This window comes from Schistocerca gregaria, chromosome 3 (assembly GCF_023897955.1).
Source record: "Schistocerca gregaria isolate iqSchGreg1 chromosome 3, iqSchGreg1.2, whole genome shotgun sequence".
Lineage (NCBI taxonomy): Eukaryota > Metazoa > Arthropoda > Insecta > Orthoptera > Acrididae > Schistocerca > Schistocerca gregaria.
In genome coordinates this window covers 604,669,832-604,690,803 of record NC_064922.1, presented here as the reverse complement: position 1 = coordinate 604,690,803, position 20,972 = coordinate 604,669,832, and the positions used below count along the sequence as shown (strand labels likewise).

Below are 20,972 nucleotides of genomic sequence, written 5' to 3'. Positions count from 1 at the left end.
ATTCTGTCCGTGTCAGCAATGGACAGTGTCTTGAAAGGAGGATATAAGATGAACATCAACAAAAACAAAACGAGGATAATGGAATGTAGTTGAATTAAGTCGGGTGATGCTGAGGGAATTAGATTAGGAAATGAGACACCCAAAGTAGAAAAGGAGTTTTGCTATTTGGGAAGCAAAATAACTGATGATGGTCGAAGTAGAGAGGATATAAAATGTAGACTGGCAATGGCAAGGAAAGCATTTCTGAAGAAGAGAAATTTGTTAACATTGAGTATAGATTTAAGTGTCAGGAAGTCGTTTCTGAAAGTATTTCTATAGAGTGTAGCCATGTATGGAAGTGAAACATGGACGATAAATAATTTGGACAAGAAGAGGATAAAAGCTTTCGAAATGTGGTTATCCAGAAGAATGCTGAAGATTAGATGGGTAGATCACATAACTAATGAGGAAGTATTGAATAGGATTGGGGAGAAGATAAGTTTGTGGCACAACGTGACCAGAAGAAGGGATCGGTTGGTAGGACATGTTCTGAGGCATCAAGGGATCACCAATTTAGTATTGGAGGGCAGCGTGGAGGGTAAAAATCGTAGAGGGAGACCAAGAGATGAATACACTAAGCAGATTCAGAAGGATGTAGGTTGCAGTAGGTACTGGGAGATGAAGAAGCTTGCACTGGATATAGTAGCATGGAGAGCTGCATCAAACCAGTCGCAAGACAGAAGACAACAACAACAACAACAACAACAACCGCTTTGACATAAGATCAAAATTTCTTAGGATTTTCTGCCAAGTCAGCGCATAGAACTTTACTTTCAAATTCATTGAACACCTCTCGCATAGCCCTCCTCACACTACATTTCACTTCGCGTAATTTTTGTTTGTCTTCAAGGCTTTGGCTATGTTTATGTTTGCTGTGAAGTTCCCTTTGCTTCTGCAGCAGTTTTCTAACTCGGTTGTTGTACCACGGTGGCTCTTTTCCATCTCTTACGATCTTGCTTGGCACATACTCATCTAACGCATATTGTACGGTGGTTTTGAACTTTGTCCACTGATCCTCAACACTATCTGTACTTGAGACAAAACTTTTGTGTTGAGCCATCAGGTACTCTGAAATCTGCTTTTTGTCACTTTTGCTAAACAGAAAAATCTTCCTACCTTTTTTAATATTTCTATTTACGGCTGAAATCATCGATGCAGTATCCGCTTTATGATCGCTGATTCCCTGGTGTCTGCGTTAACTGTTTCAAATAGTTCGGGTCTGTTTTTCACCAGAAGGTCTAATATGTTATCACCACATGTCGGTTCTCTGTTTAACTGCTCAAGGTAGTTTTCAGATAAAGCACCCCGCGAGCGAGGCTTTCCACCTTCACCAACTCCGCCAACTGCCCGTATGAACTGAGGATGACCTCTGAACCCAGGCGGCAGGAGTCATTGGTGCCGACATGAGCAACAATTTGCAATCGGGTGCACCCAGTGCTCTCTATCGCCACCGGCAGGGCCTCCTCCACATCTCAGATGAGTTCCCCCGGCAAGCAGACATAGTGAACACTGGCCTTCTTCCCCGACCTTTCCGCTATTTCCCTAAGGCGCTCCATCACCTGCCTAATGTTGGAGCTCCCAATCACTAATAAACCTCTCCCCCGTGTGCCTGCTTGGACCTTGCTGAAGGAGCGGCCACATGTCCACTCTCAGGCAGAGCGGGCGATGCTACACGGCCAGCCTCCACATTGACCCTTCACCTTGTGTGCCGCGAACGTCGCTGAACCCGCCACTACACTTGGGGAGAGGGTGGCCCAACCGTGCCCGGTACCCGCGACGATGTCTCGACAGCAGGGACCATGAGTGAAGCACGTAACACATGGAGTGTACCATGTGACGCACCAGACTCCCCACTGCCGCTACACTCCGAGGCAGCAGCCTGAAGACGGCTGACCGAGGCCTCAAACACGTTCAGCTGTTCGCAAACAGTGGCCAGCTCTTCCTGCATCTGCACACAGCAGTCACACGTCCTATCCATCCTAAGAAATCAATTTACCGTAGAGAGTTAATCAACTTTTAACTAGACTGCTAATTCGTTAAATGTGGCTGATAGTTGACTAAACTGTGGGTACTAGACACCTCTTGTAGAAAACAATGAAAATAGCACTACCTGTCTCTGGACTGTATTCAAAACAAACACTAGCACTACTGGCACTGTGGCTGACTAAAGGGTCTCTCTCTGACTGTATTCAAAACAAACACGAAATCTATGGAACACTATTAGCAAAAACACACGGAAGAAGAAGTGACAATCACAGAGTCCTCGCGAGAGGCCTGCATGGAGAACTGCCACACATTCGTAATCTCGTTAATGGCACGCAGTTTGTTGTGCGTACTGAGGTTACGCCATTTCATCTCCTAAAGCTGCAAAACCTTGCAGCGGAGTACTGAATGCAGGTCAGTTGCAGAGAAGCCGATCTCCATAAGCTGTCTCTGCATAGCCTGTTTGGCCAGCCTGTTGGCAAGTACATTGCCTATGATTCCGGTGTGACCTGTGCTCCAGACAAACACCACAGAATGAATGAACTGTTCCAGGGCATAGATGGACTCCTGGATATTTGCTACCAAAGGATGATGAGGGTAGCACTGGTCGATAGCTTGTAAGCTGCTCAAGGAGTCAATACACAGAAGAAATGACTCCCCAGGGCATGACCAGATGTGCTCAAGAGCACGAGATATAGCCACCAGCTTGGCAGTGAAAACACTACAGCCATTGGGCAAGGAACACTGTTCAATATGTCCTCCATGGTCATACACGAAGCCGACGTGAGCATCAGCCATCGAGCCGTCGGTGTAATCCACTTCATGTCCTCGGACATGTCAAGAACTGAGAGGAAGTGACAGTGGAGATTTGCAGGGTTAACTTGAGTCCTTAGGACCACGTGAATGGTCCAGGTGAAGCTGCAGGCCAGTAGTACAACTTGGAAGTGTGCGTAAATGGACCTCAAGTATATGTGGTAAAGGCAAGGACTCCTGTTCGGAATGAAGGGATCGAACATGACCTGCAATTGGAAGCCCTGACCAGGGCCACCGATGCGGGAAATGAACCACCATGGGTGGGAAAAGGAGACAGTGATTTGGATGCGCAGGAGAACTACAAACATGTGCAACATAACCGGCCAGCAGTTGTGCACGCCTAACCTGCAATGGAGGGACTCCAGCCTCCACAATGACGCTGGTCACCAGACTCGTCCTAAAAGCTCCTGTCGCTAGGCAAACACCACAGTGGTGCACTGAGTAGAGTAAACGCAATGCTGAGGGCACCGCCGAACCACAAACCTGACTCCCATAGTCAAGGCGGGATTGAACAAGGGCTCTGTAGAGCTGCACCAGCATAGAGCAATCTGCACCCCAGTTGGTGTTGCTCAGGCAGCAGAGGGCATTGAGGTGCTGCCAGCACTTACGCTTAAGCTGATGAAGATGAGGAAGTCAAGTCAATCAGACATAAAAAAAACAAGTCCTAAGAAGCGATATGTCTCCATTACAGTGAGTGGATCATTATTAAGGTAAAGTTCTGGTTCCGGATGAACAGTACGATGCCGACAGAAGTGCATAACACACGACCTTGCGGCCAAAAACTGGAAACCGTGGGCTAGAGCCCATGACTGCACCTTGTGGATGGCTCCCTGTAGGCCCCGCTCAGCAACACCAGTACTGGTGCAGCTGTACGAAGTGCAGAAGTCGTCTGCATATAGAGAAGGTGAGACGGACAGCTCTATAGCTGTTGATAGACCATTAATGGCCACTAATAATAGAGAGACATTCAATACAAAGCCCTGTGGGATCCCATTCTCTTGGATATGGGCGGAACTATGGGAGGCACCAACTTGGACATGGTAGGTATGAAGCGACAGGAAATTTTGGATAAAAATTGGGAGCGGGCCTCAGAGATCCCACTCGTATAATGTGGCAAGGATATGATGTCGTCAGGTCATGTCATACGCTTTTCGTAAATCAAAAAGACGGCAACCAGGTGTTGGTGTCTGGAAAAGTCCGTTCGGATGGCAGACTCAAGGGACACAAGATTATCAGTGGAAGAGTGACACTGGCGGAAGCCGCACTGACACTGAGCCAGCAGACCACGTGACTCCAGGACCCAACCCAACTGCTGACACACCATACATTACAGCAGCTTACAAAGAATGTTGGTGAGGCTGATGGGCCGACAGATATCCATACCAAGTGGATTTCTACCAGGTTTGAGCACCGGACTGATGGTGCTCTCCCGCCATTGCAGCGCAAAGATTCCATCACACCAGATTTGGTTGACGATGACAAGGAGATGTCGCTTGTACTCAGATGAGAGATGTTTAGTCATCTGACTGGATCCGATCTGGCCCAGGAGTTGTGTTGGGGCAATGTGAAAAGGCACTGAGGAGCTCCCACTCTGTAAGTGGGGTGTTATAGGATTCACTGTGGCGTGTAGTGAACAAGAGAGGACTTTTCCTTCCAGCCGCTGTTTGAGAGTATGAAAGGCGGGAAGGTAATTCTCTGATGCAGAGGCTCGAGAATAGTGCTCATCAGAGTGCTCCACAATCGCGTTTGTGTCAGTAGATAACATGCCATTTATGTTAACACCGGGAACACCTGTTAGAGTGTGGTACCGGAAAACACGTTTGATCTTTGCCCAGACTTAGGAAGGTGACATATGGCAACCAATGGTCAAGACATATCTCTCCCAACACTCCTACTTCCGTCATTTGATAAGTTGGCAAAACGCAGACACAGAGCCGTTTAAAGTCTGTGACGTGCTCCAGGGAAGGGTGCCATTTATGGTGCTGTACAGCTCGCTTGCTCCTTAACTGCTTCAGTGACTTGTGGCAATCACCAAGGGATTGCCTTTCGCAGAGGACATCCTAAAGAGCGAGGGATCGTGTTTTCCGACACAAAAACAATTGTTGTAGTCACCTGCTCAATCATCACATTGATGTTACCATATGGGGGAGTTTCAACGTTGACAGCAGATGTGAAAGTTTTGCAGGCATCCTTGGGCCTGATGACGGGGCACTGACAGGAAGATGGGGAAGTGGCAAAATCCATAAGGGGGGGGGGGGGGGGGGGACACTAGTACTCATGGATGTACTTTTTAGACTAATATCAGTGTCCAATGAGAAGTTCAGGCAGGTAGGTGCTAAAGAGGTCCAAAACTCGCAAGATTCTCATAACAGTAAAGTAAATAATAATGTTACCATTTTTCACCGAAATATTTCGGGATTGAAGAATAAAGTAGATGAGTTCCTGGTTTGTTTAGATGACATTGAATCAGATAATGTAATAGATATACTATACCAGTCTGAGCATCACATTGTGTCTGATATGGAAAAGGTAAATAGTGGTTATAAACTAGCTGCACATATGAGTAGAGAGAATAAGGTGAGAGGAAGAGTTGCCATATATGTCAAAAGTTATCACTGTGTAAAAAGCTTAGATACAAAAAAGTTTTGTCTACAGCAACATATAGAAGCATGTGCCTGTCAACTTAAACTGAAGGAGGGCTCTTTTATAATTGTAACAGTATATAGGTCCCCTTCAGGAAACTTTCATTTATTCCTGGAAAACTTGGATGCCTTGTTGTGCCATCTGTCAGATAGGGAGAACAAATTATTATTTGTGGGGACTTCAATGTTACAATAGACTGGCTGGGTGAGATTAAGGTATGTGAACACAAAATAAGCAGTCTTGCATATGCGGATGACTTAGTTGTGATGGCAGATTCGATTGAAAGTTTGCAAAGTAATATTTCAGAGCTAGATCAGAAATGTAAGGACTATGGTATGAAGATTAGCATCTCCAAAACGAAAGTAATGTCAGTGGGAAAGAAATATGAACGGATTGAGTGCCAAATATGAGGAACAAAGTTAGAACAGGTGGATGGTTTCAAGTACTTAGAATGCATATTCTCACAGGATGGCAACGTAGTGAAAGAACTGGAAGCGAGGTGTAGCAAAGCTAATGCAGTGAGCGCTCAGCTACGATCTACTCTCTTCTGCAAGAAGGAAGTCAGTACCAAGACTAAGTTATCTGTGCACCGTTCAATCTTTCGACCAACTTTGTTGTATGGGAGTGAAAGCTGGGTGGATTCAGGTTACCTTATCAACAAGGTTGAGGTTACGGATATGAAAGTAACTAGGATGATTGCAGGTACTAGTAGATAGGAACAATGGCAGGAGGGTGCCCACAATGAGGAAATTAAAAAAAAAACTGCGAGTGAACTCTATAGATGTAGCAGTCAGGGCAAACAGGCTTAGATGGTGGGGTCATGTTACACGCATGGGAGAAGCAAGGTTACCCAAGAGACTCATTGATTCAGCAGTAGAGGGTAGGAGGAGTCGGGGCAGACCAAGGAGAAGGTACCTGGATTCGGTTAAGAATGATTTTGAAGTAATAGGTTTAACATCAGAAGAGGCACCAATGTTAGCACTGAATAGGGGACCATGGAGGAATTTTATAAGGGGGGCTATGCTCCAGACAGAACGCTGAAAGGCATAATCGGTCTTAAATGATGATGATGATGATTCACTGAAAGAGTGTAATAGGAAGTATGACCTGGAAGTCTTGCTCGGTTCTTTCAATTTGACATCTGTCATTAATTTTCCTACTTGGGTAGTAAAGGACAGCAGCACATTGATAGATAACACTTTTATAGACCAAGATAAGTTTAAAAACATAAATTCTTGTCCTGTTGAGAATGGTCTTCCTGGTCATGGTGCAACAGCTAGTTACAGTATTGACATAGCTCTATTCAGTAATTCAAAACTACCCTCAAAAGTTGTGCATTCAATTAATGACTCAACAATTAGAAATTTCAGGGAAAATCTTCAGCAGTTAGACTGGGATGAGGTATACAAGGAACTCGATGCTAATTTAAAATATAACTTATTTAATCATACACTTATAAGAGAATTTGAAAACTGTTCCCCAAGAAAGTAGTTAAAGCCAATTATAATAAACCATGCAAAAAACCTTGGCTTACTAGAGGTATAAAAAGATGTTGTAACCACAAAAGGGAGCAGTAACGAACAACAAGAAAGAGTAATGGCCCAGAAACAGCCAAATATTATAAAAACTACTGTGCTACATTAAGAAAGGTTATTAAAAAGTCCAGAAGCATGTGCATCATGTCTGAGATTAATACCTCTGATAACAAAATCAAAACAATTTGGAATAGTATTACAAGGGAGACAGGGCAACCAAGAGCACAGCATGACGGCATTACCATCAAAGTGAATGGAAACTTGACTAACAACAAGCCACAAGTCGAAAACATTTTGAATAATCATTTTTTAAATGTTGTAGAGAAAATAGGATCTACATGTTCAGCAAGGCAGTTAATGGAAGAGGCCTTACTCACACAATTTGATACATTTGAAATTCCACCCACCTCTCCTTCTGAAATTAGGAAGATGATAATCTCTCTCAAAAATAAAATCTCTCATGGAATTGATGGCATTGCAAGCACAATAATAAAAGCTTGTTCCCAAGAGATAAATGGGATTCTTAGCCACATATGTAATAGCTCTCTGAAGCAGGGTATTTTCCCAGACAGACTGAAGTATGCCATTCTTAAACCACTGCATAAAAAAGGGAATACATCTGATGTCAACAACTACCGCCCAATCTCTTTTCTGACTGCCTTATCCAAAATTCTTGAAAAAGCAATGTATTGTCGAGTAGTTTCACACCTTCACAAAAATGAAGTTTTAACAAAATGTCATTTTGGTTTCCAGAAAGGTTTTTCCAACAGAAAATGCTATATATACTTTCACTAATGAAATATTAAATGCTCTGAGTAACCAGAAGTCACCCATTGGGATTTTTTGTGATCTCTCGAAGGCTTTTGACTGTCTCAAACAGTTTAAATCATACCTAACTAGAAGAGTGCAGAAAGTTGAAATAAGCAGTTCACATAATACGCAAAAAAAAAACTGGTGATTTCTCAAACTGGGGAACAGTCAAGAATGGGGTGCTGTTCTTAATATATATTAATGACTTGACATTCTATATTCACAAAGATACAAAGCTGGTACTTTTTGCCAATGATACAAGTATAGCTATCACACCCAACAGACAAGAATTAACTGATGAAATTGTAAACAATGTTTTTCAGAAAAATCATTAAGTGGTTCTCTGCAAATGGAAAACTTTGATAAAACACAGTATATACAGTTCCACACAGTAAATGGAATGACACCATTAAAACATATAGACTTTGATCAGAAATTCATGATTTCTAGGTGTATGCGTTGATGAGCAGTTGAACTGGAAAAAACACGCTGAAGATCTGCTGAAACGTTTGAGTTCAGCTACTTATGCTATTACGGTCATTGCAAATTTTGGTGATATACATCTCATTAAATTAGCTTACCACGCCTATTTTCATTCTCTGCTTTCGTATGGCATCATATTCTGGGGTAACTCATCATTGAGTAAAGGAGTGTTCATTGCACAAAAGCACGTAATCAGATCAATTGCTGGAGCTCATCCAAGATCATCCTGCAGACACTTATTTAAAGAGCTAGAGATCTTCACTGTAGCCTCACAATACATATATTCATTTATGAAATTTGTTATTAACAACCCGAATGAATCCAAAAATTATAGCAGTGTACATGGCTACAACAGAAGGAGAAAGGATGATCTTCACTACTCAAGGTTAAATCTAACTTTGGCTCAGAAAGGGGTAAATTATGCTGCCACAAAAGCCTTGGTCACTTACCCAATACCATCAAAAGTCTGACAGATAGCAATGTAGCATTTAAAAGGAAATTAAAAGAATTTCTTAACTCCTACTCATTAGATGAATTTTTGGATATAGTAAGTGGGTAATTTCCCAACCCCCGTAAAAAAAAAAGTGTCATGTAATATCTTTTATAGACATCTTTTATTAACCTGACATGTTCCACATCATTATGAAGTGTCGTATTCATGATCTATGGAACAAGTGCTAATCTAATCTAACTACCACACAGGTCATCATGAGCGATGATGAGAAAGATATCTCAATGCACAATGGACACACTGCACCATGTAAGGTGCCCTTCCCCAATTGGCTCGTTCTTCGGGAAAATTTAGAAAGATGGAGGTGAAACCCGACAGTGGACCATCACAAAGGCTGAAACATGAGAGACTCCTTTAGTCGCCTCTTACGACAGGCAGGAATACCTCAGGCCTATTCTAACCCCTGGATCCACAGGAGGACATCACAACTGATGATCATCGTCAGTGATTATGGCAGTGACTTGGAGAGGGGTCCCATTCTTCTAATGTTTTGGAGAGGCACGGCAGTGTTACCCCTGGCACCATGGTATCAGGAGCCATCAGGTATGACTTCCGGGACAGTTTATATATATATATATATTTTTTTTTTATTTTTTTTTTTCAGGCAGTGTCTTTTAATCCAACCAATGATAGTCAGGGTGGAACATTGTTATCAATCAAAAATTCACAAAATTGGTTATCCAGATAATCAGAACAGATGAATAAAAAATCACATTGTTTCAAATTAATTTTTCCTTGGACTTTGTGAACAAGTTTCTAAATGTCCCTCTCATGCCTCCTCTTTCATCTTTGTCTCCTTTTGTCCTCACATCAGATAGGTCTCTATCATCTGGGGATCTTGGTGATCAGCTTCATCTTCCCAACCTTCTGAAACATATCCCCATTTTCTCCCTGATGAACAAACAACCAGTTCTGAAAAGTAGAAACAGGTTTTTTTTTTCTTTTAGTCTCTTAACAGTATTAGTCTGCCATACTGTCTCCTGGCAAATCATACACAGTACAAAAAAAGGTTACAGTAGACTGGGAGATGGAATGATTAAGTGAAAAATACATAATCCCAGTAAACCAAAAGAAAATATGGCATTAATATCTATGTACTAGTTGATTCTGGGATGGTGTTGAAAGCCAAATATAATAAATAACTGAAGTCCAACCTAATCAAGTGTGGCTTGATGTAATATACCAGCATTTAAGTATGGTAGAAGAATGGTACTTGTGATTTTGCATGTGATTCAGAGGCTCCTGGAAAGGGGACATTATGCAACCAACTGGGTGAGCTACAAGTACACTAGACAATGGGCAATGCACCATAGTTTCGGGTGGCTGCTGAGTTATATCTACAAGGCCTCCAAACAATATGCAAGGAGCACCACAATTATGCTTTTATTACATGTAAAAATAAAAGCTACTAGAACTGTGAATCATGTAGTACTTTCAGTGAAGTTTGTTGTAGGCAGTCATCAAGTTCAAATTTGGCTGATGTAACTGTCAATAAATCTGTGTTCACATACAGGATTTATCATTTCTTATCATTAAGTATATTAATTCTTGTAGCAGAATCAGAAGTTAATTTATATGCTACAGTGGAGTGTATTTTGAACAGTAAAAGAAATTCTGTAAATGCACAACCAGCCTGAATAGTGGGTGCAGGCATCAGGAGAGCATGCTACAATAAGCTATTTAAGCAAAATGTATGCCGAATAGGCAAGCCCTAAATATCCACTTATAATTCACAAATATTTTGCTTGTTCAATTAGGAAAAATATGGCAGATGGCAACCAACTGCAAGAAACTCTCAGCAATTATTCTTCGCTTAGGAGAACCTAATTATCAGCCAGTACAGAATGTAAATATACAGGGTGTCACATTTATCTTGAGCACCCTAAATAACTGTTTGTCCAGATGCAAATTACAAAATGTTTGAAGCAAATGATCTTTAGCCGACAAGGGGACACCAATCAGCATGATTGCCTCCATTGTAGAGATGGACAAAATCGTTCACACTTGGTAATCAGTTCACTGGTGGTTGCTCTTTTTTGGGAACCATTCCTTTTTACTTTTTCACCGTTCATTGTGCTTGGTACATGGTTCTTATGAAAAATTGAAAATTAGTATCATAGGTGACAGAAGATGGAAGGCACCAAAAAGGGGACTTGCATGTCACCAGTTCCATCCTTACCATGTACACCTACATCAACAATTGCACGGGAATAATTTCCAGAATCGTGTACAGTTTTGTCAGTGGGCACAGCAGCAAATCCTTGCCAGCCCAAACTACTTCTCCAATGTTCTATTTACTGATGAATGTTCCTTCTCCAACAAAGGACAGGCAAATACAAGGAACATGCATTATTGGTTCAGCGACAACCCACGATGGCTTGGACAGGTGGAACATCAGTGTCAATGGAGAGTAAACGTCTGCTGTTGGATGCTTGGAACTACAATTATTGGCCCTTATTTCATCAATGGTAGTCTAAAAGGTACAGTGTATGCCAACTTCCTCCGATGAATTCTTCCACCTCTTCTGGATGAAGTGCTGCTAAGAACCAGAATGCTTATGTTTTATCAACATGATGGGTGCCCAGCACATAATGCCTTGCGTGCACATAGTGTTTTGAACCATAGGTATCCTGCCAGATGGATTGGTCGAGGAGGAACAGTTACTTGGCCTGCTAGGTCTCCTGATTTAAATCATCTGGGGTTTTTACTTTGGGGATGAATTAAAGACACTGTCTATCGCGATATTTCAACAACTCTAGAGGACACACAGGAAAGTATCGTGTTTGCTTGTAATTCTCTTCAGCAGGCAACACTGGAAGCAATAAATAATTCTTCCATTCAATGGGTGCACCAGTGTATCGGTGCCCAGGGTCACCACTTTGAGCACCTTTGAATGTTCTACTCCTGGGCAATGGTGCAGAAGAGGAGAGTCAAAGTAAATTTTGTGTTATGTTTTTACTTGGTTTTCATTTGTTTTCTGCAACTCCAGAAAGTGGAAGAGTTTGTGATTCTGGATTCGAAGTCAATGTTGTGTTGTGTAATTAATAATGTTGTGTTTCAGTTAATGATACACTGTGATACATTTGTGAATAGGTGTTTAGGGGAGGAAATGAATTACTGAATAAAAAATACAGGGTGTCGTTTAAAAAAAGTCATACTGCTGTTCATATCTTTGTAAAAAAACAAAGCTGCAATGAAGACAATCATGCTGACTGATGTCCCCCTGACAGCTAAAGAACATTTGCTTGAAACATTTTGTAATCTGCATTTGGACAAACAGTTATTTAGGGTGGTCAGGATTAATGAGACACCCTGTACATATAACTGATTTACCAGTACTGGCAGGACAGGAGAGATATGAAGGAAATAACATTCTTTTCTTATGATAACAAATACAAGCTGTGCAAGATTCTGTTCGAGTTCACAACAACAAATAAAGAGAAATGTTCACAGATCAGTTTATAGCTTCCAAACGGATTGTGCTTTGGTACACTGCATTCTTCTTAAATGGAAGGTGCCAATCAAAATGCAGAGCTGGCATTTTTAAAAAATGTGCAAGGCTAGCCCATGGCTTTCTTTTTTAAATTTTTGCTGTGGTCACAAATTATTTGAATCAACATTAAAGTGTCTTATGGTTGCCAAAATAAATTTCATGAAATAATTATCATATGCTTCAGTTCTCAGATTAAATTACTTCAGGAATTCACGTGGATCTACTTCAGAGAATAAAAAGTTATACATTAAAGTAGAAGGAGGAGGACGAGGAGGAAGAAGAACAAGAAATAATGGAAAGGGTATCAAAAGCAGAAGGTGTCATACTTTCATGAGGACACAAAAGAATGAGGAAATATTTTTGAATTAAGTGCCAAAAGCCAAGCTGCTGCATAGTGAAAGTTTCTCCTATGGCTGTTCTAAAAACAAACTTGTTATCCAAAAATGATAGAGAGGTATCAAAATAAGTGACTTCTCTCTTGTTGTAGCTCTTCTATAGTTTCTTGACATTTCTTAAGCATTCACAACTGCTATTTGTATTCACCAGTTGAGTTCAATAAATATGCAGTGACTGAAAAACCATCAGTATTCTGTTGTAAAAGGTTGCCTGATAGTTTTCAGATGTAAACAGAATACAACTAAAAGTACTTCAACAAAAATGCTTATAAATTATTTTGCAATACATTCTAAAAGAAGCACATGAATGATATCTGTGATCATTGTGATACAATACCCTGATCTTACCATGTTAAACACCGTACCTGACAGAATATTAAACAAGTACTCTCCCACATCAATATCTAATTTACAGAAAAATCTGATGCCTAATAAATGGGTAATGAAGGAATCAATTATTTGGTCTTGCATAAAGATCAAGCCACATGCCACTGTTGGCTAGGAGATCACATGTAGTAGATTCAACTGCCTAATTATAAAGCATTCCTTACCATCCTTGTGTTGGCACTTTCCTTTCACTATCTGGGAATGTTGCATGGTAAGTGCTGAATCTAGGTGCCTCTGATGTGGGCATGTGGAATTTTAGTGTTGATTTTTGTGCTGGCAGTAGTGGCGGTAAGAGAAGGGAGACAATGAGACATGATACCACAACACGACCCACAGCTCTAAAGCAACATCAAGGAAGATAATAAAGTCAATGTCCTGATCTGACAGATGGAGCATCACTGACAGTGTTAGATACTCTTACTTCATGTAACACTTTGAAGAAGTTTGAGGGTTAATGCACAAATTCTGGTTTGCCTTGTACTGGTGATGAAAATTTCTTCTGCAACTGGCATTCTAATTGGCTACTATAGGTTTGAACATTACTGCACTAGCATGTGTTAGTGATCTTCATTAAGCAGCATCTACTTCCATAGACACGTTACAGTACATGTTCACAGAGATATACCTCCATCACACCTCAGTGAGATGACAGAATGTATGCAACCCTGAGAATGTATGGCTAAGCAATAGCAATACATTTCCTTCTCTGTCAATTACATAAATGTTGCATATAGCTGTCCAATTGGCCAACAGAACCCTCTGGTACACTTCACAACATTGTAATATTATTATGTTGATTAATATTCAATAAAGTTTCATTACACACACTGCAACTATAAGTACATTAGTAGTTCAATGAAATGCCAATTATAGGAGGAACAACTCTCATAAAAAAAAATATATATATATAGCCTGTGAAACGATAACAAGTAAATTCTGGGGGGGGGGGGGGGGGGGGGGAACTGAAAAATAAATCAGCATTCACTTTCAACTGGAAAAACGTGCAATTACAAGTCAATTTGTAGTTAATACTTAAAGGCTGTGTCAAATTTACCAGTATAATATGAATGTGTGTTATTACTTACTCAGCAACATCTCTAATGTCTTTCTGGAATGTCACAGAATCAATGACAAAGACAATTCCCCTTGCTATTGGTTTATACTGTTCAAAGAATTTTGCCCTGAGTCTTTCATGCCCAGGAATATCGACAATTCTTAGAGAGCTCTGCAAAACAAAGGTGACATAATAAATATTTGCTTATTTCTGAAAACTAATCAATCACAGCAACATTTTTAAATAATGGAAGAAAGGAGGGTGACATTTTACCATATAGCTACGGTATCAGAGTATTCGACAAGACCACATGCAAGACTGAAAATGTTGTTTAGCATTTGGAAGATGTCCTCCTCCAGAACTAACTGAGAGAACACACACAAATCCACATACAATTATACTGCTACATTGTCCCTGCTGACTACATTGTAACTCCACTGCAGCTCCATAAAAAGTTTTCCACGTAATACATTTTAATTAAATCTTCAAGTACAAATAAAATGTTATTGAAAGTTGAATGTTTTAATTTTATTAAGGACAATATTAAATAAAATTATACACTGAAGCGAAGCAAAGAATAACATAAAAATATAGTGAAATGTGTAACTGACACCTATTTTTTACAAACCAAATATTTCTTTATAAAGCAGTGTGTAAATAAATACCACATTTAGTCATAATAAAATTGCTTTTCAAGGATTCAAAATGATATTCATGGATCTAGGCACGATTGGTGGATGGAAAATGTTTGTTAGATACTGTTTTTCCTGATTTCTAAAAGGTGTACAACACTGTTCACCTTGCTGAATGCTAATCAAGATAAAATTGCACAATGGTTCTTCTGAAGTAAGCGATTAATTGGAAGAATGTTGGACTGATAGAATTTAAAATATTATACTAGACAACAAATGTTCAACAGAAATAAATTTAACATCCAAAATGCCTAGAAGAAGTGTATAGGAACACTACTATATTCAACACACCAACACTTTATCAGACAGGATCTGCAGCATACTACGAACATTCACTGATGGTTATGTCATCTACAGGGAAACATCACAATTGAGTTATAGTATGAACATAGATAATAACCTCTACAGTAATTCTACTTTACATACTGTCCATTCACATGAATGGACACAGGCAGGCATTGTCTGTTGGTAATGAGGATCGCCCTGTGGCTAAACATGCCTTGGTGCACGGCCAGCACATCTTGGCACAGTGTTACACCGTCCGGGTTATCTGGATACTTCCCACCAATACCAACCTATCCGAACTCCGGAGATGGGAACTTGCCCTTCAATATATCCTCTCTTCTCGTTATCCACCAGGCCTCAATTTCCACTAATTTCAAGTTGCCGCCACTCATACCTCACCTGTCATTCAACATCATCTTTGCCTCCACACTTCCGCCTCGACTGACATCTCTGCCCAAACTCTTTGCCTTTAAATATGTCTGCTTGTGTCTCTGTATGTATGGATGGATATATATGTGAGTGCGCGCGCGCGAGTCTATACCTATCCTTTTTTCCCCCTAAGGTAAGTCTTTCCGCTCCCGGGATTGGAATGACTCCTTACCCTCTCCCTTAAAACCCACATCCTTTCATCTTTCCTTTTCCTTCCCTCTTTCCTGACGAAGCAGCCGCCGGTTGCGAAAGCTCAAAATTTTGTGTGTGTGTGTGTGTGTGTGTGTGTGTGTGTGTGTGTGTGTGTGTGTGTGTGTGTTTTTATTGTGCCTGTCTACCGGCACTTTCCCGCTTGGTAAGTCTTGGAATCTTTGTTTTTAATATATTTACTTTACATACTGAATGACAGCTATCTTTAAAAATGGATAAATGCAAAATAATGGTCATATAGTGGTAAATTTCTGAATCCTACACTTCATTTCAAATACATAGGGACAATGCTACAAAACAGTATAAAATGGAAGAAACTTTGTATTTCTGAGTCATCAGCTTGGAATGACAGCAGTCAGAAGAATGTGAAAGAAAATATATTTCCACTTTTTGATGGAAACAATTACGGAAACAGAATTTCAAATGTGAGGTATGCTACAGAAATTAGATTTGTTGGTCATCACTGCAGAAAAACACAAAGAACAAGAGTAAAGTTTCTGGACAGTGACATGGCAAAGGAATAAATTGAGAATGACAAACAACTTACAAAACATTTGAAATACATAAAATACTTTAACAGTGCATTTTAAAAGTAGAAATACTACTGTGACACATTTGAAAGAGAAAACATCACCAGATAGTTACTTCTATGTAAGCAGTTACTGCAATTGAAATTCAGTCCAGCAAAAAGTAAACCGAGTGAGCACTTCTTACAATTTGAGAAGTTTATATGTGATCTTCAGTCAATAGGTGCTACGGTTTAAGAAAGTAATGCTGTGTGAAATCTTTTACTAACGATGTCACAATGAGGATACAACACCATTGTACCTGCAATCAAGAAGCTGTCTACAGAAAATCAGAAGTTAACATTAATGGAAATTCTTGGATGGAGCAATACATAAAATAAAGGAAATGCAACCAGTCACCTACAGTGGATCAATGCACAGAACACACAAATACATAACAGAAAACAGCATTCACACTAGCTTTTGAGCACTAGCTCTTTTCCTAGCAACATCTGAAACACACACACACAAAGACACCCAAAGTGCATTTAAGTGTCAGTGTGGTTGTGTGCGAGAATGTGTGCTAATGCTAGAAGAAGAGCGAACACTCGAAAGTTAGTTGAATGCTGTTTCCTGTGATGGGTTTCTGCACTCCACACATTGATCCACTATAGGCTCATAAGTCACAAAAGTATTGTAAACATGTGGACTCTAAGAAGAAACCTACAGTACACTTGGGACAGACTACAGTGTTTATTACATACAGAAAGAGTTTCAGTTGTGGGAAAAACTCATTGAAAAGAAAAAAAAACAAATTTGCAAATGTCAGTGAAAGTGAGAAGCACAGTTCAGGTGGAGGGAAACAGTTTAGTTTTAAATAACTTACCTGTCATGAATTTGGACACAAAAGTAAACAAAAACAAGAAAGGCTCTGTAAATTCAGTAACTTTGAATCTCAAGGGGTTTCTGTGAGTTTAGATGCATGTAGTTTTTCAATTGGTGCATTTAATGAATCAGTTTCATGGTACTGGGACTCTGGTGAGAGCAAACACTCTATGAATGATGTAAAAAGACACTGATAAAGTACAAATGTTTGACAGACCAGTAGTGATTAATGTTGCAAAAACTGGATCTGTTTCAAAGGCAACACAGTCCGCTGAGATGAATGTTGTCAGCTATATCAATGGAAAGATAGTTCTAGAGGTAAGAAAAATAAGACAAAAATGTACACTTTGAAATTCACCACAGACCCCTGTACAGAATCTCTTACTGAGACACTGCAAATGCGGCATCAAAGATTAGGACCCTTTAATTACACATTTAAAGGTGCTTCCAAAATATGTGGAAGGAATGAAAACTGAAGATATGAAGACACCAGAATTGTGCACCATCTGCATGGAAGGCAAGCAATCAAGACTTCCACGCAATCAGGAAATGACAAGAGCAAAATGTCCACAGGAGCTAGTGCGCAGTCAGATAAGCATGTGTTAATGCGTGTGAATAGCACAGATGGCTTGTGAAGTCTTCTACAGAAACAATGTGCAAGTATTGGTTCCCTGTTATATAACATACAACTGGATGCTTTTTGTCATTCATGCTACAGAGCCTGAAAGTGACTATTGGCGAGTTGCAATTGGTAGCCTAAATAAAAAGCTATACAACTAACAGCTGTTGGAATATTAATTTTATAATTCATGAACCATTCACAGTCCCACACTCCACAATATGCAGGGGCAGTCCTGTTTAGTGAGGCCATGGGGACAACTACAATTACAGTACCAATGACTGCGATCGCCAAGAGAGTGTTCAGAACTGATCCCTCAGAGACCCCAGCTTTCTGTACATATTGCCTGCTCAGGATTGAACCTACCTGGACCCAAAATAGAAAATTCAGAATAAAAATGGTTAAGCAGCTCTGGAAGCCCCAGTCTTGAAGTATAGACAGGATGTGATGGTGCCATGTAGTATCAAAAGCCCTCTGCAGGTCAAAGAACACAGCAATCAGGTGTTGACAATGTGTGAAAGCTTCGCACACTGCAAATTTAAGGTGAATCAATTGGTCTGTGGTGGAGCACTGTGACCAAAACCTCACTTTGAAATTGTGATAAACATCCTCTGACTTCCAAGCACCTTCCTTCAAATAATCTACACAGTACATTGTTGGAGAGATTGGTCAGCAATTAGTCAAAATTTCTCTGGTTTCAGAACAGAAATAATAACATCCTCCCACCACTAAGAGGTAAACTCCCCTTGCCACCAAATACTTCTAAAAAACCTGATGGTGTTTAGGCATTTGACTGTAGACATATCAGGTCCAGGGACTGTGTCTTGACACTGAACAAGCACTGTGGAATTCCCATTCACTAAATGAAAAATTGTATTATTTGAAGCCTTCAGCATGGAGGAGGTAAGTAGTTTAAATTTACCATGCATTTCTGGGTTAGTAAATTAGAGTGATTGTTACTGCATGCCATGAAACATTCGAGAATGACCACAGGATCAGTACAGATTGCTGCCCATGAGGGCGGTGCCCGGAACTGCTGTTGGCAGTGGATAGCTGCAGATATGTGGAGTTTAGTCCACAATTGAACAATTGGGTGTATGCTCTCACAGATGTTTTCTCTGATGTTCCTCCAAGAAAGGATGCAAGTGTATATCAAGTAACAAATGCTACCTCTGATCATGATGCAAAGTTAGGGTAAATGAGATAGTGCTTTACAGTATAGATACTTCTCAGGGGAAATCACTCAGAATAATGAATCATTATATACAAATGTTTTTAAGAATAGTTTACAAGAAATAACCTGGTATGAAGTTAATAACAAAACAAATGCTAATGTAGAGTTTTATCTATTCCATGATAAATTCATATCTTTATTTGAAAATAGCTTCTGCATAACTAACCAGAAAAGACATCAATTAGCCATGTAAAAGATGGATTGAATTATGTGAAAGGAAAATGGAATTGTATCAGTTGGTAAGAACAAGTAGAGATCATGCAGCTATCGCACACTACAAAAACTACTAAAATTACTAAGAAAAGTCATTAAAAATCAAGCAACACATGCATTATGTCACATACTAGTAAATCAGACAACAGATTTAAGGTTATATGGAATATAGTGAAACAAGAGACATGACAACTGGCTGAAGAACAGGAAAACATCACTATTGACTTACATGGGAAGGCTATAAATGATGAGCCACAGGTAGCAAATGCATTTAATAATCATTCCTTAAATATATTAGAAAATACCTTAAATATATTAGAAAATATAGGGGCAAAAAGTTCATGAGAAAAAGCACAGTACTATGTTGAAAAATGCAGCTGATATAAAATCTTATTGAATGAATGTATCACCAACTTCTCCCTTTGAAAATAAGAAAATTATTTATTCCTTCAAAAATAAAAGCTCATATGTATTTGATGGTGTTTCCAATTAAGTATTAAAAATTTGCACCCACATAATAAGCTCTGTTTTATCTGAAATATGTTATGCATAACTTGGACAAGGAATTTTTCCAGACACATTGAAATATGCCATTGTTAATCCCCCCCTTATAAGAACGGTGATAAAAAGAGACATCAATAATGAATGACCTGTTTCACTACCGACATTTTCCAAAATTTTTGATAAGGTTATGTATTCTACAACAGCATCCCAGCCAAACAACAACAATATCCTCAGCAATATCCACAGTTTGGATTTCAGAAGAGTTGCTGTACTGAAAAACCATTTACACACTCAATTCTGAAATTTTACAAGCATTAAGTAACAAAATAGTACCAGTTGGTACTTTCTGTGAGCTATCTAAGGCCTTTGATTCTGTGAACCATAATAGCCCCTTCTAGATTAAAAGAGCTTTTATGAAATTGATGATATAGCTAACTAATGGATAATATCGTACCTAATCAAAAGATTGCAGAAAGTTGTACTTAGTAATTCAACCAATGTAATCACAAGAAATTCCTCGGAATGGAGAGAAATCAAATGTGGAGTCCCTCAAAGCTCAATATTGGGTCTGCCATTCTTCCTCATACATGTAAATGACCTTCTGTCTACTATGAAATAAGTAAAATTAGTTCTTTTTGCACATGACAGTAGTATTGTAATCAATCCAGGCATATATTCAGGAACAGAAAAAATGGTAAACAATGTTCTTAACAGTGTCATTGACTAGTTTTCTGCGAACGGCCTGACTCTCAATTTTAAAAAGACACAACATATTCTGTTCTGCACATCTAAGGGTACTACACCAAGGAAACTTCAAAAATTTTAGGTGCTCACATTGATGAGAATTTAAACTGGAGAAAGTACATTTTGGAATTTCTAAAACAACCTAATTCTACCACATTTGCACTTAGAATCATTGTAAATTTTGGGGGAGAGAGAAATCACTAATCTGACATTTTTGCATATTTTCATTCAATAATGTCATATGTAATAACGTTGCAGAGTAACTCATCTACAAAAAATAAAGTCTTCATTACTGAAAAACATTCTGTAAGAATGATATGTTGTGCTCACCCGCAGTCATCTTGTAGACATCTGTTTACAGACTTGGACATTCTGAGTACTGGTTCACAGTATATTTATGCCTCATGAAATTTGTTGTAAATAATAAACTGCAGTTGTAGAGGAACAATGATGTACATAATTGTTGTTGTTGTGGTCTTCTGTCCTGAGACTGGTTTGATGCAGC

The 20,972-nt window shown here is 39.6% G+C and overlaps 1 protein-coding gene across 1 annotated transcript in view; it reads right to left on the bottom strand.

Moving 5' to 3' along the window:
• LOC126353902 (signal recognition particle receptor subunit beta-like) overlaps window positions 1–20,972 on the bottom strand; it is a 50,061-nt gene that overhangs the window by 11,352 nt on the left and 17,737 nt on the right. Inside the window, exon 3 of the mRNA XM_050003126.1 lies at window positions 14,178–14,317. Coding sequence (XP_049859083.1) covers window positions 14,178–14,317 — 140 coding nt within the window. The remainder of the gene's footprint in view (window positions 1–14,177; window positions 14,318–20,972) is intronic.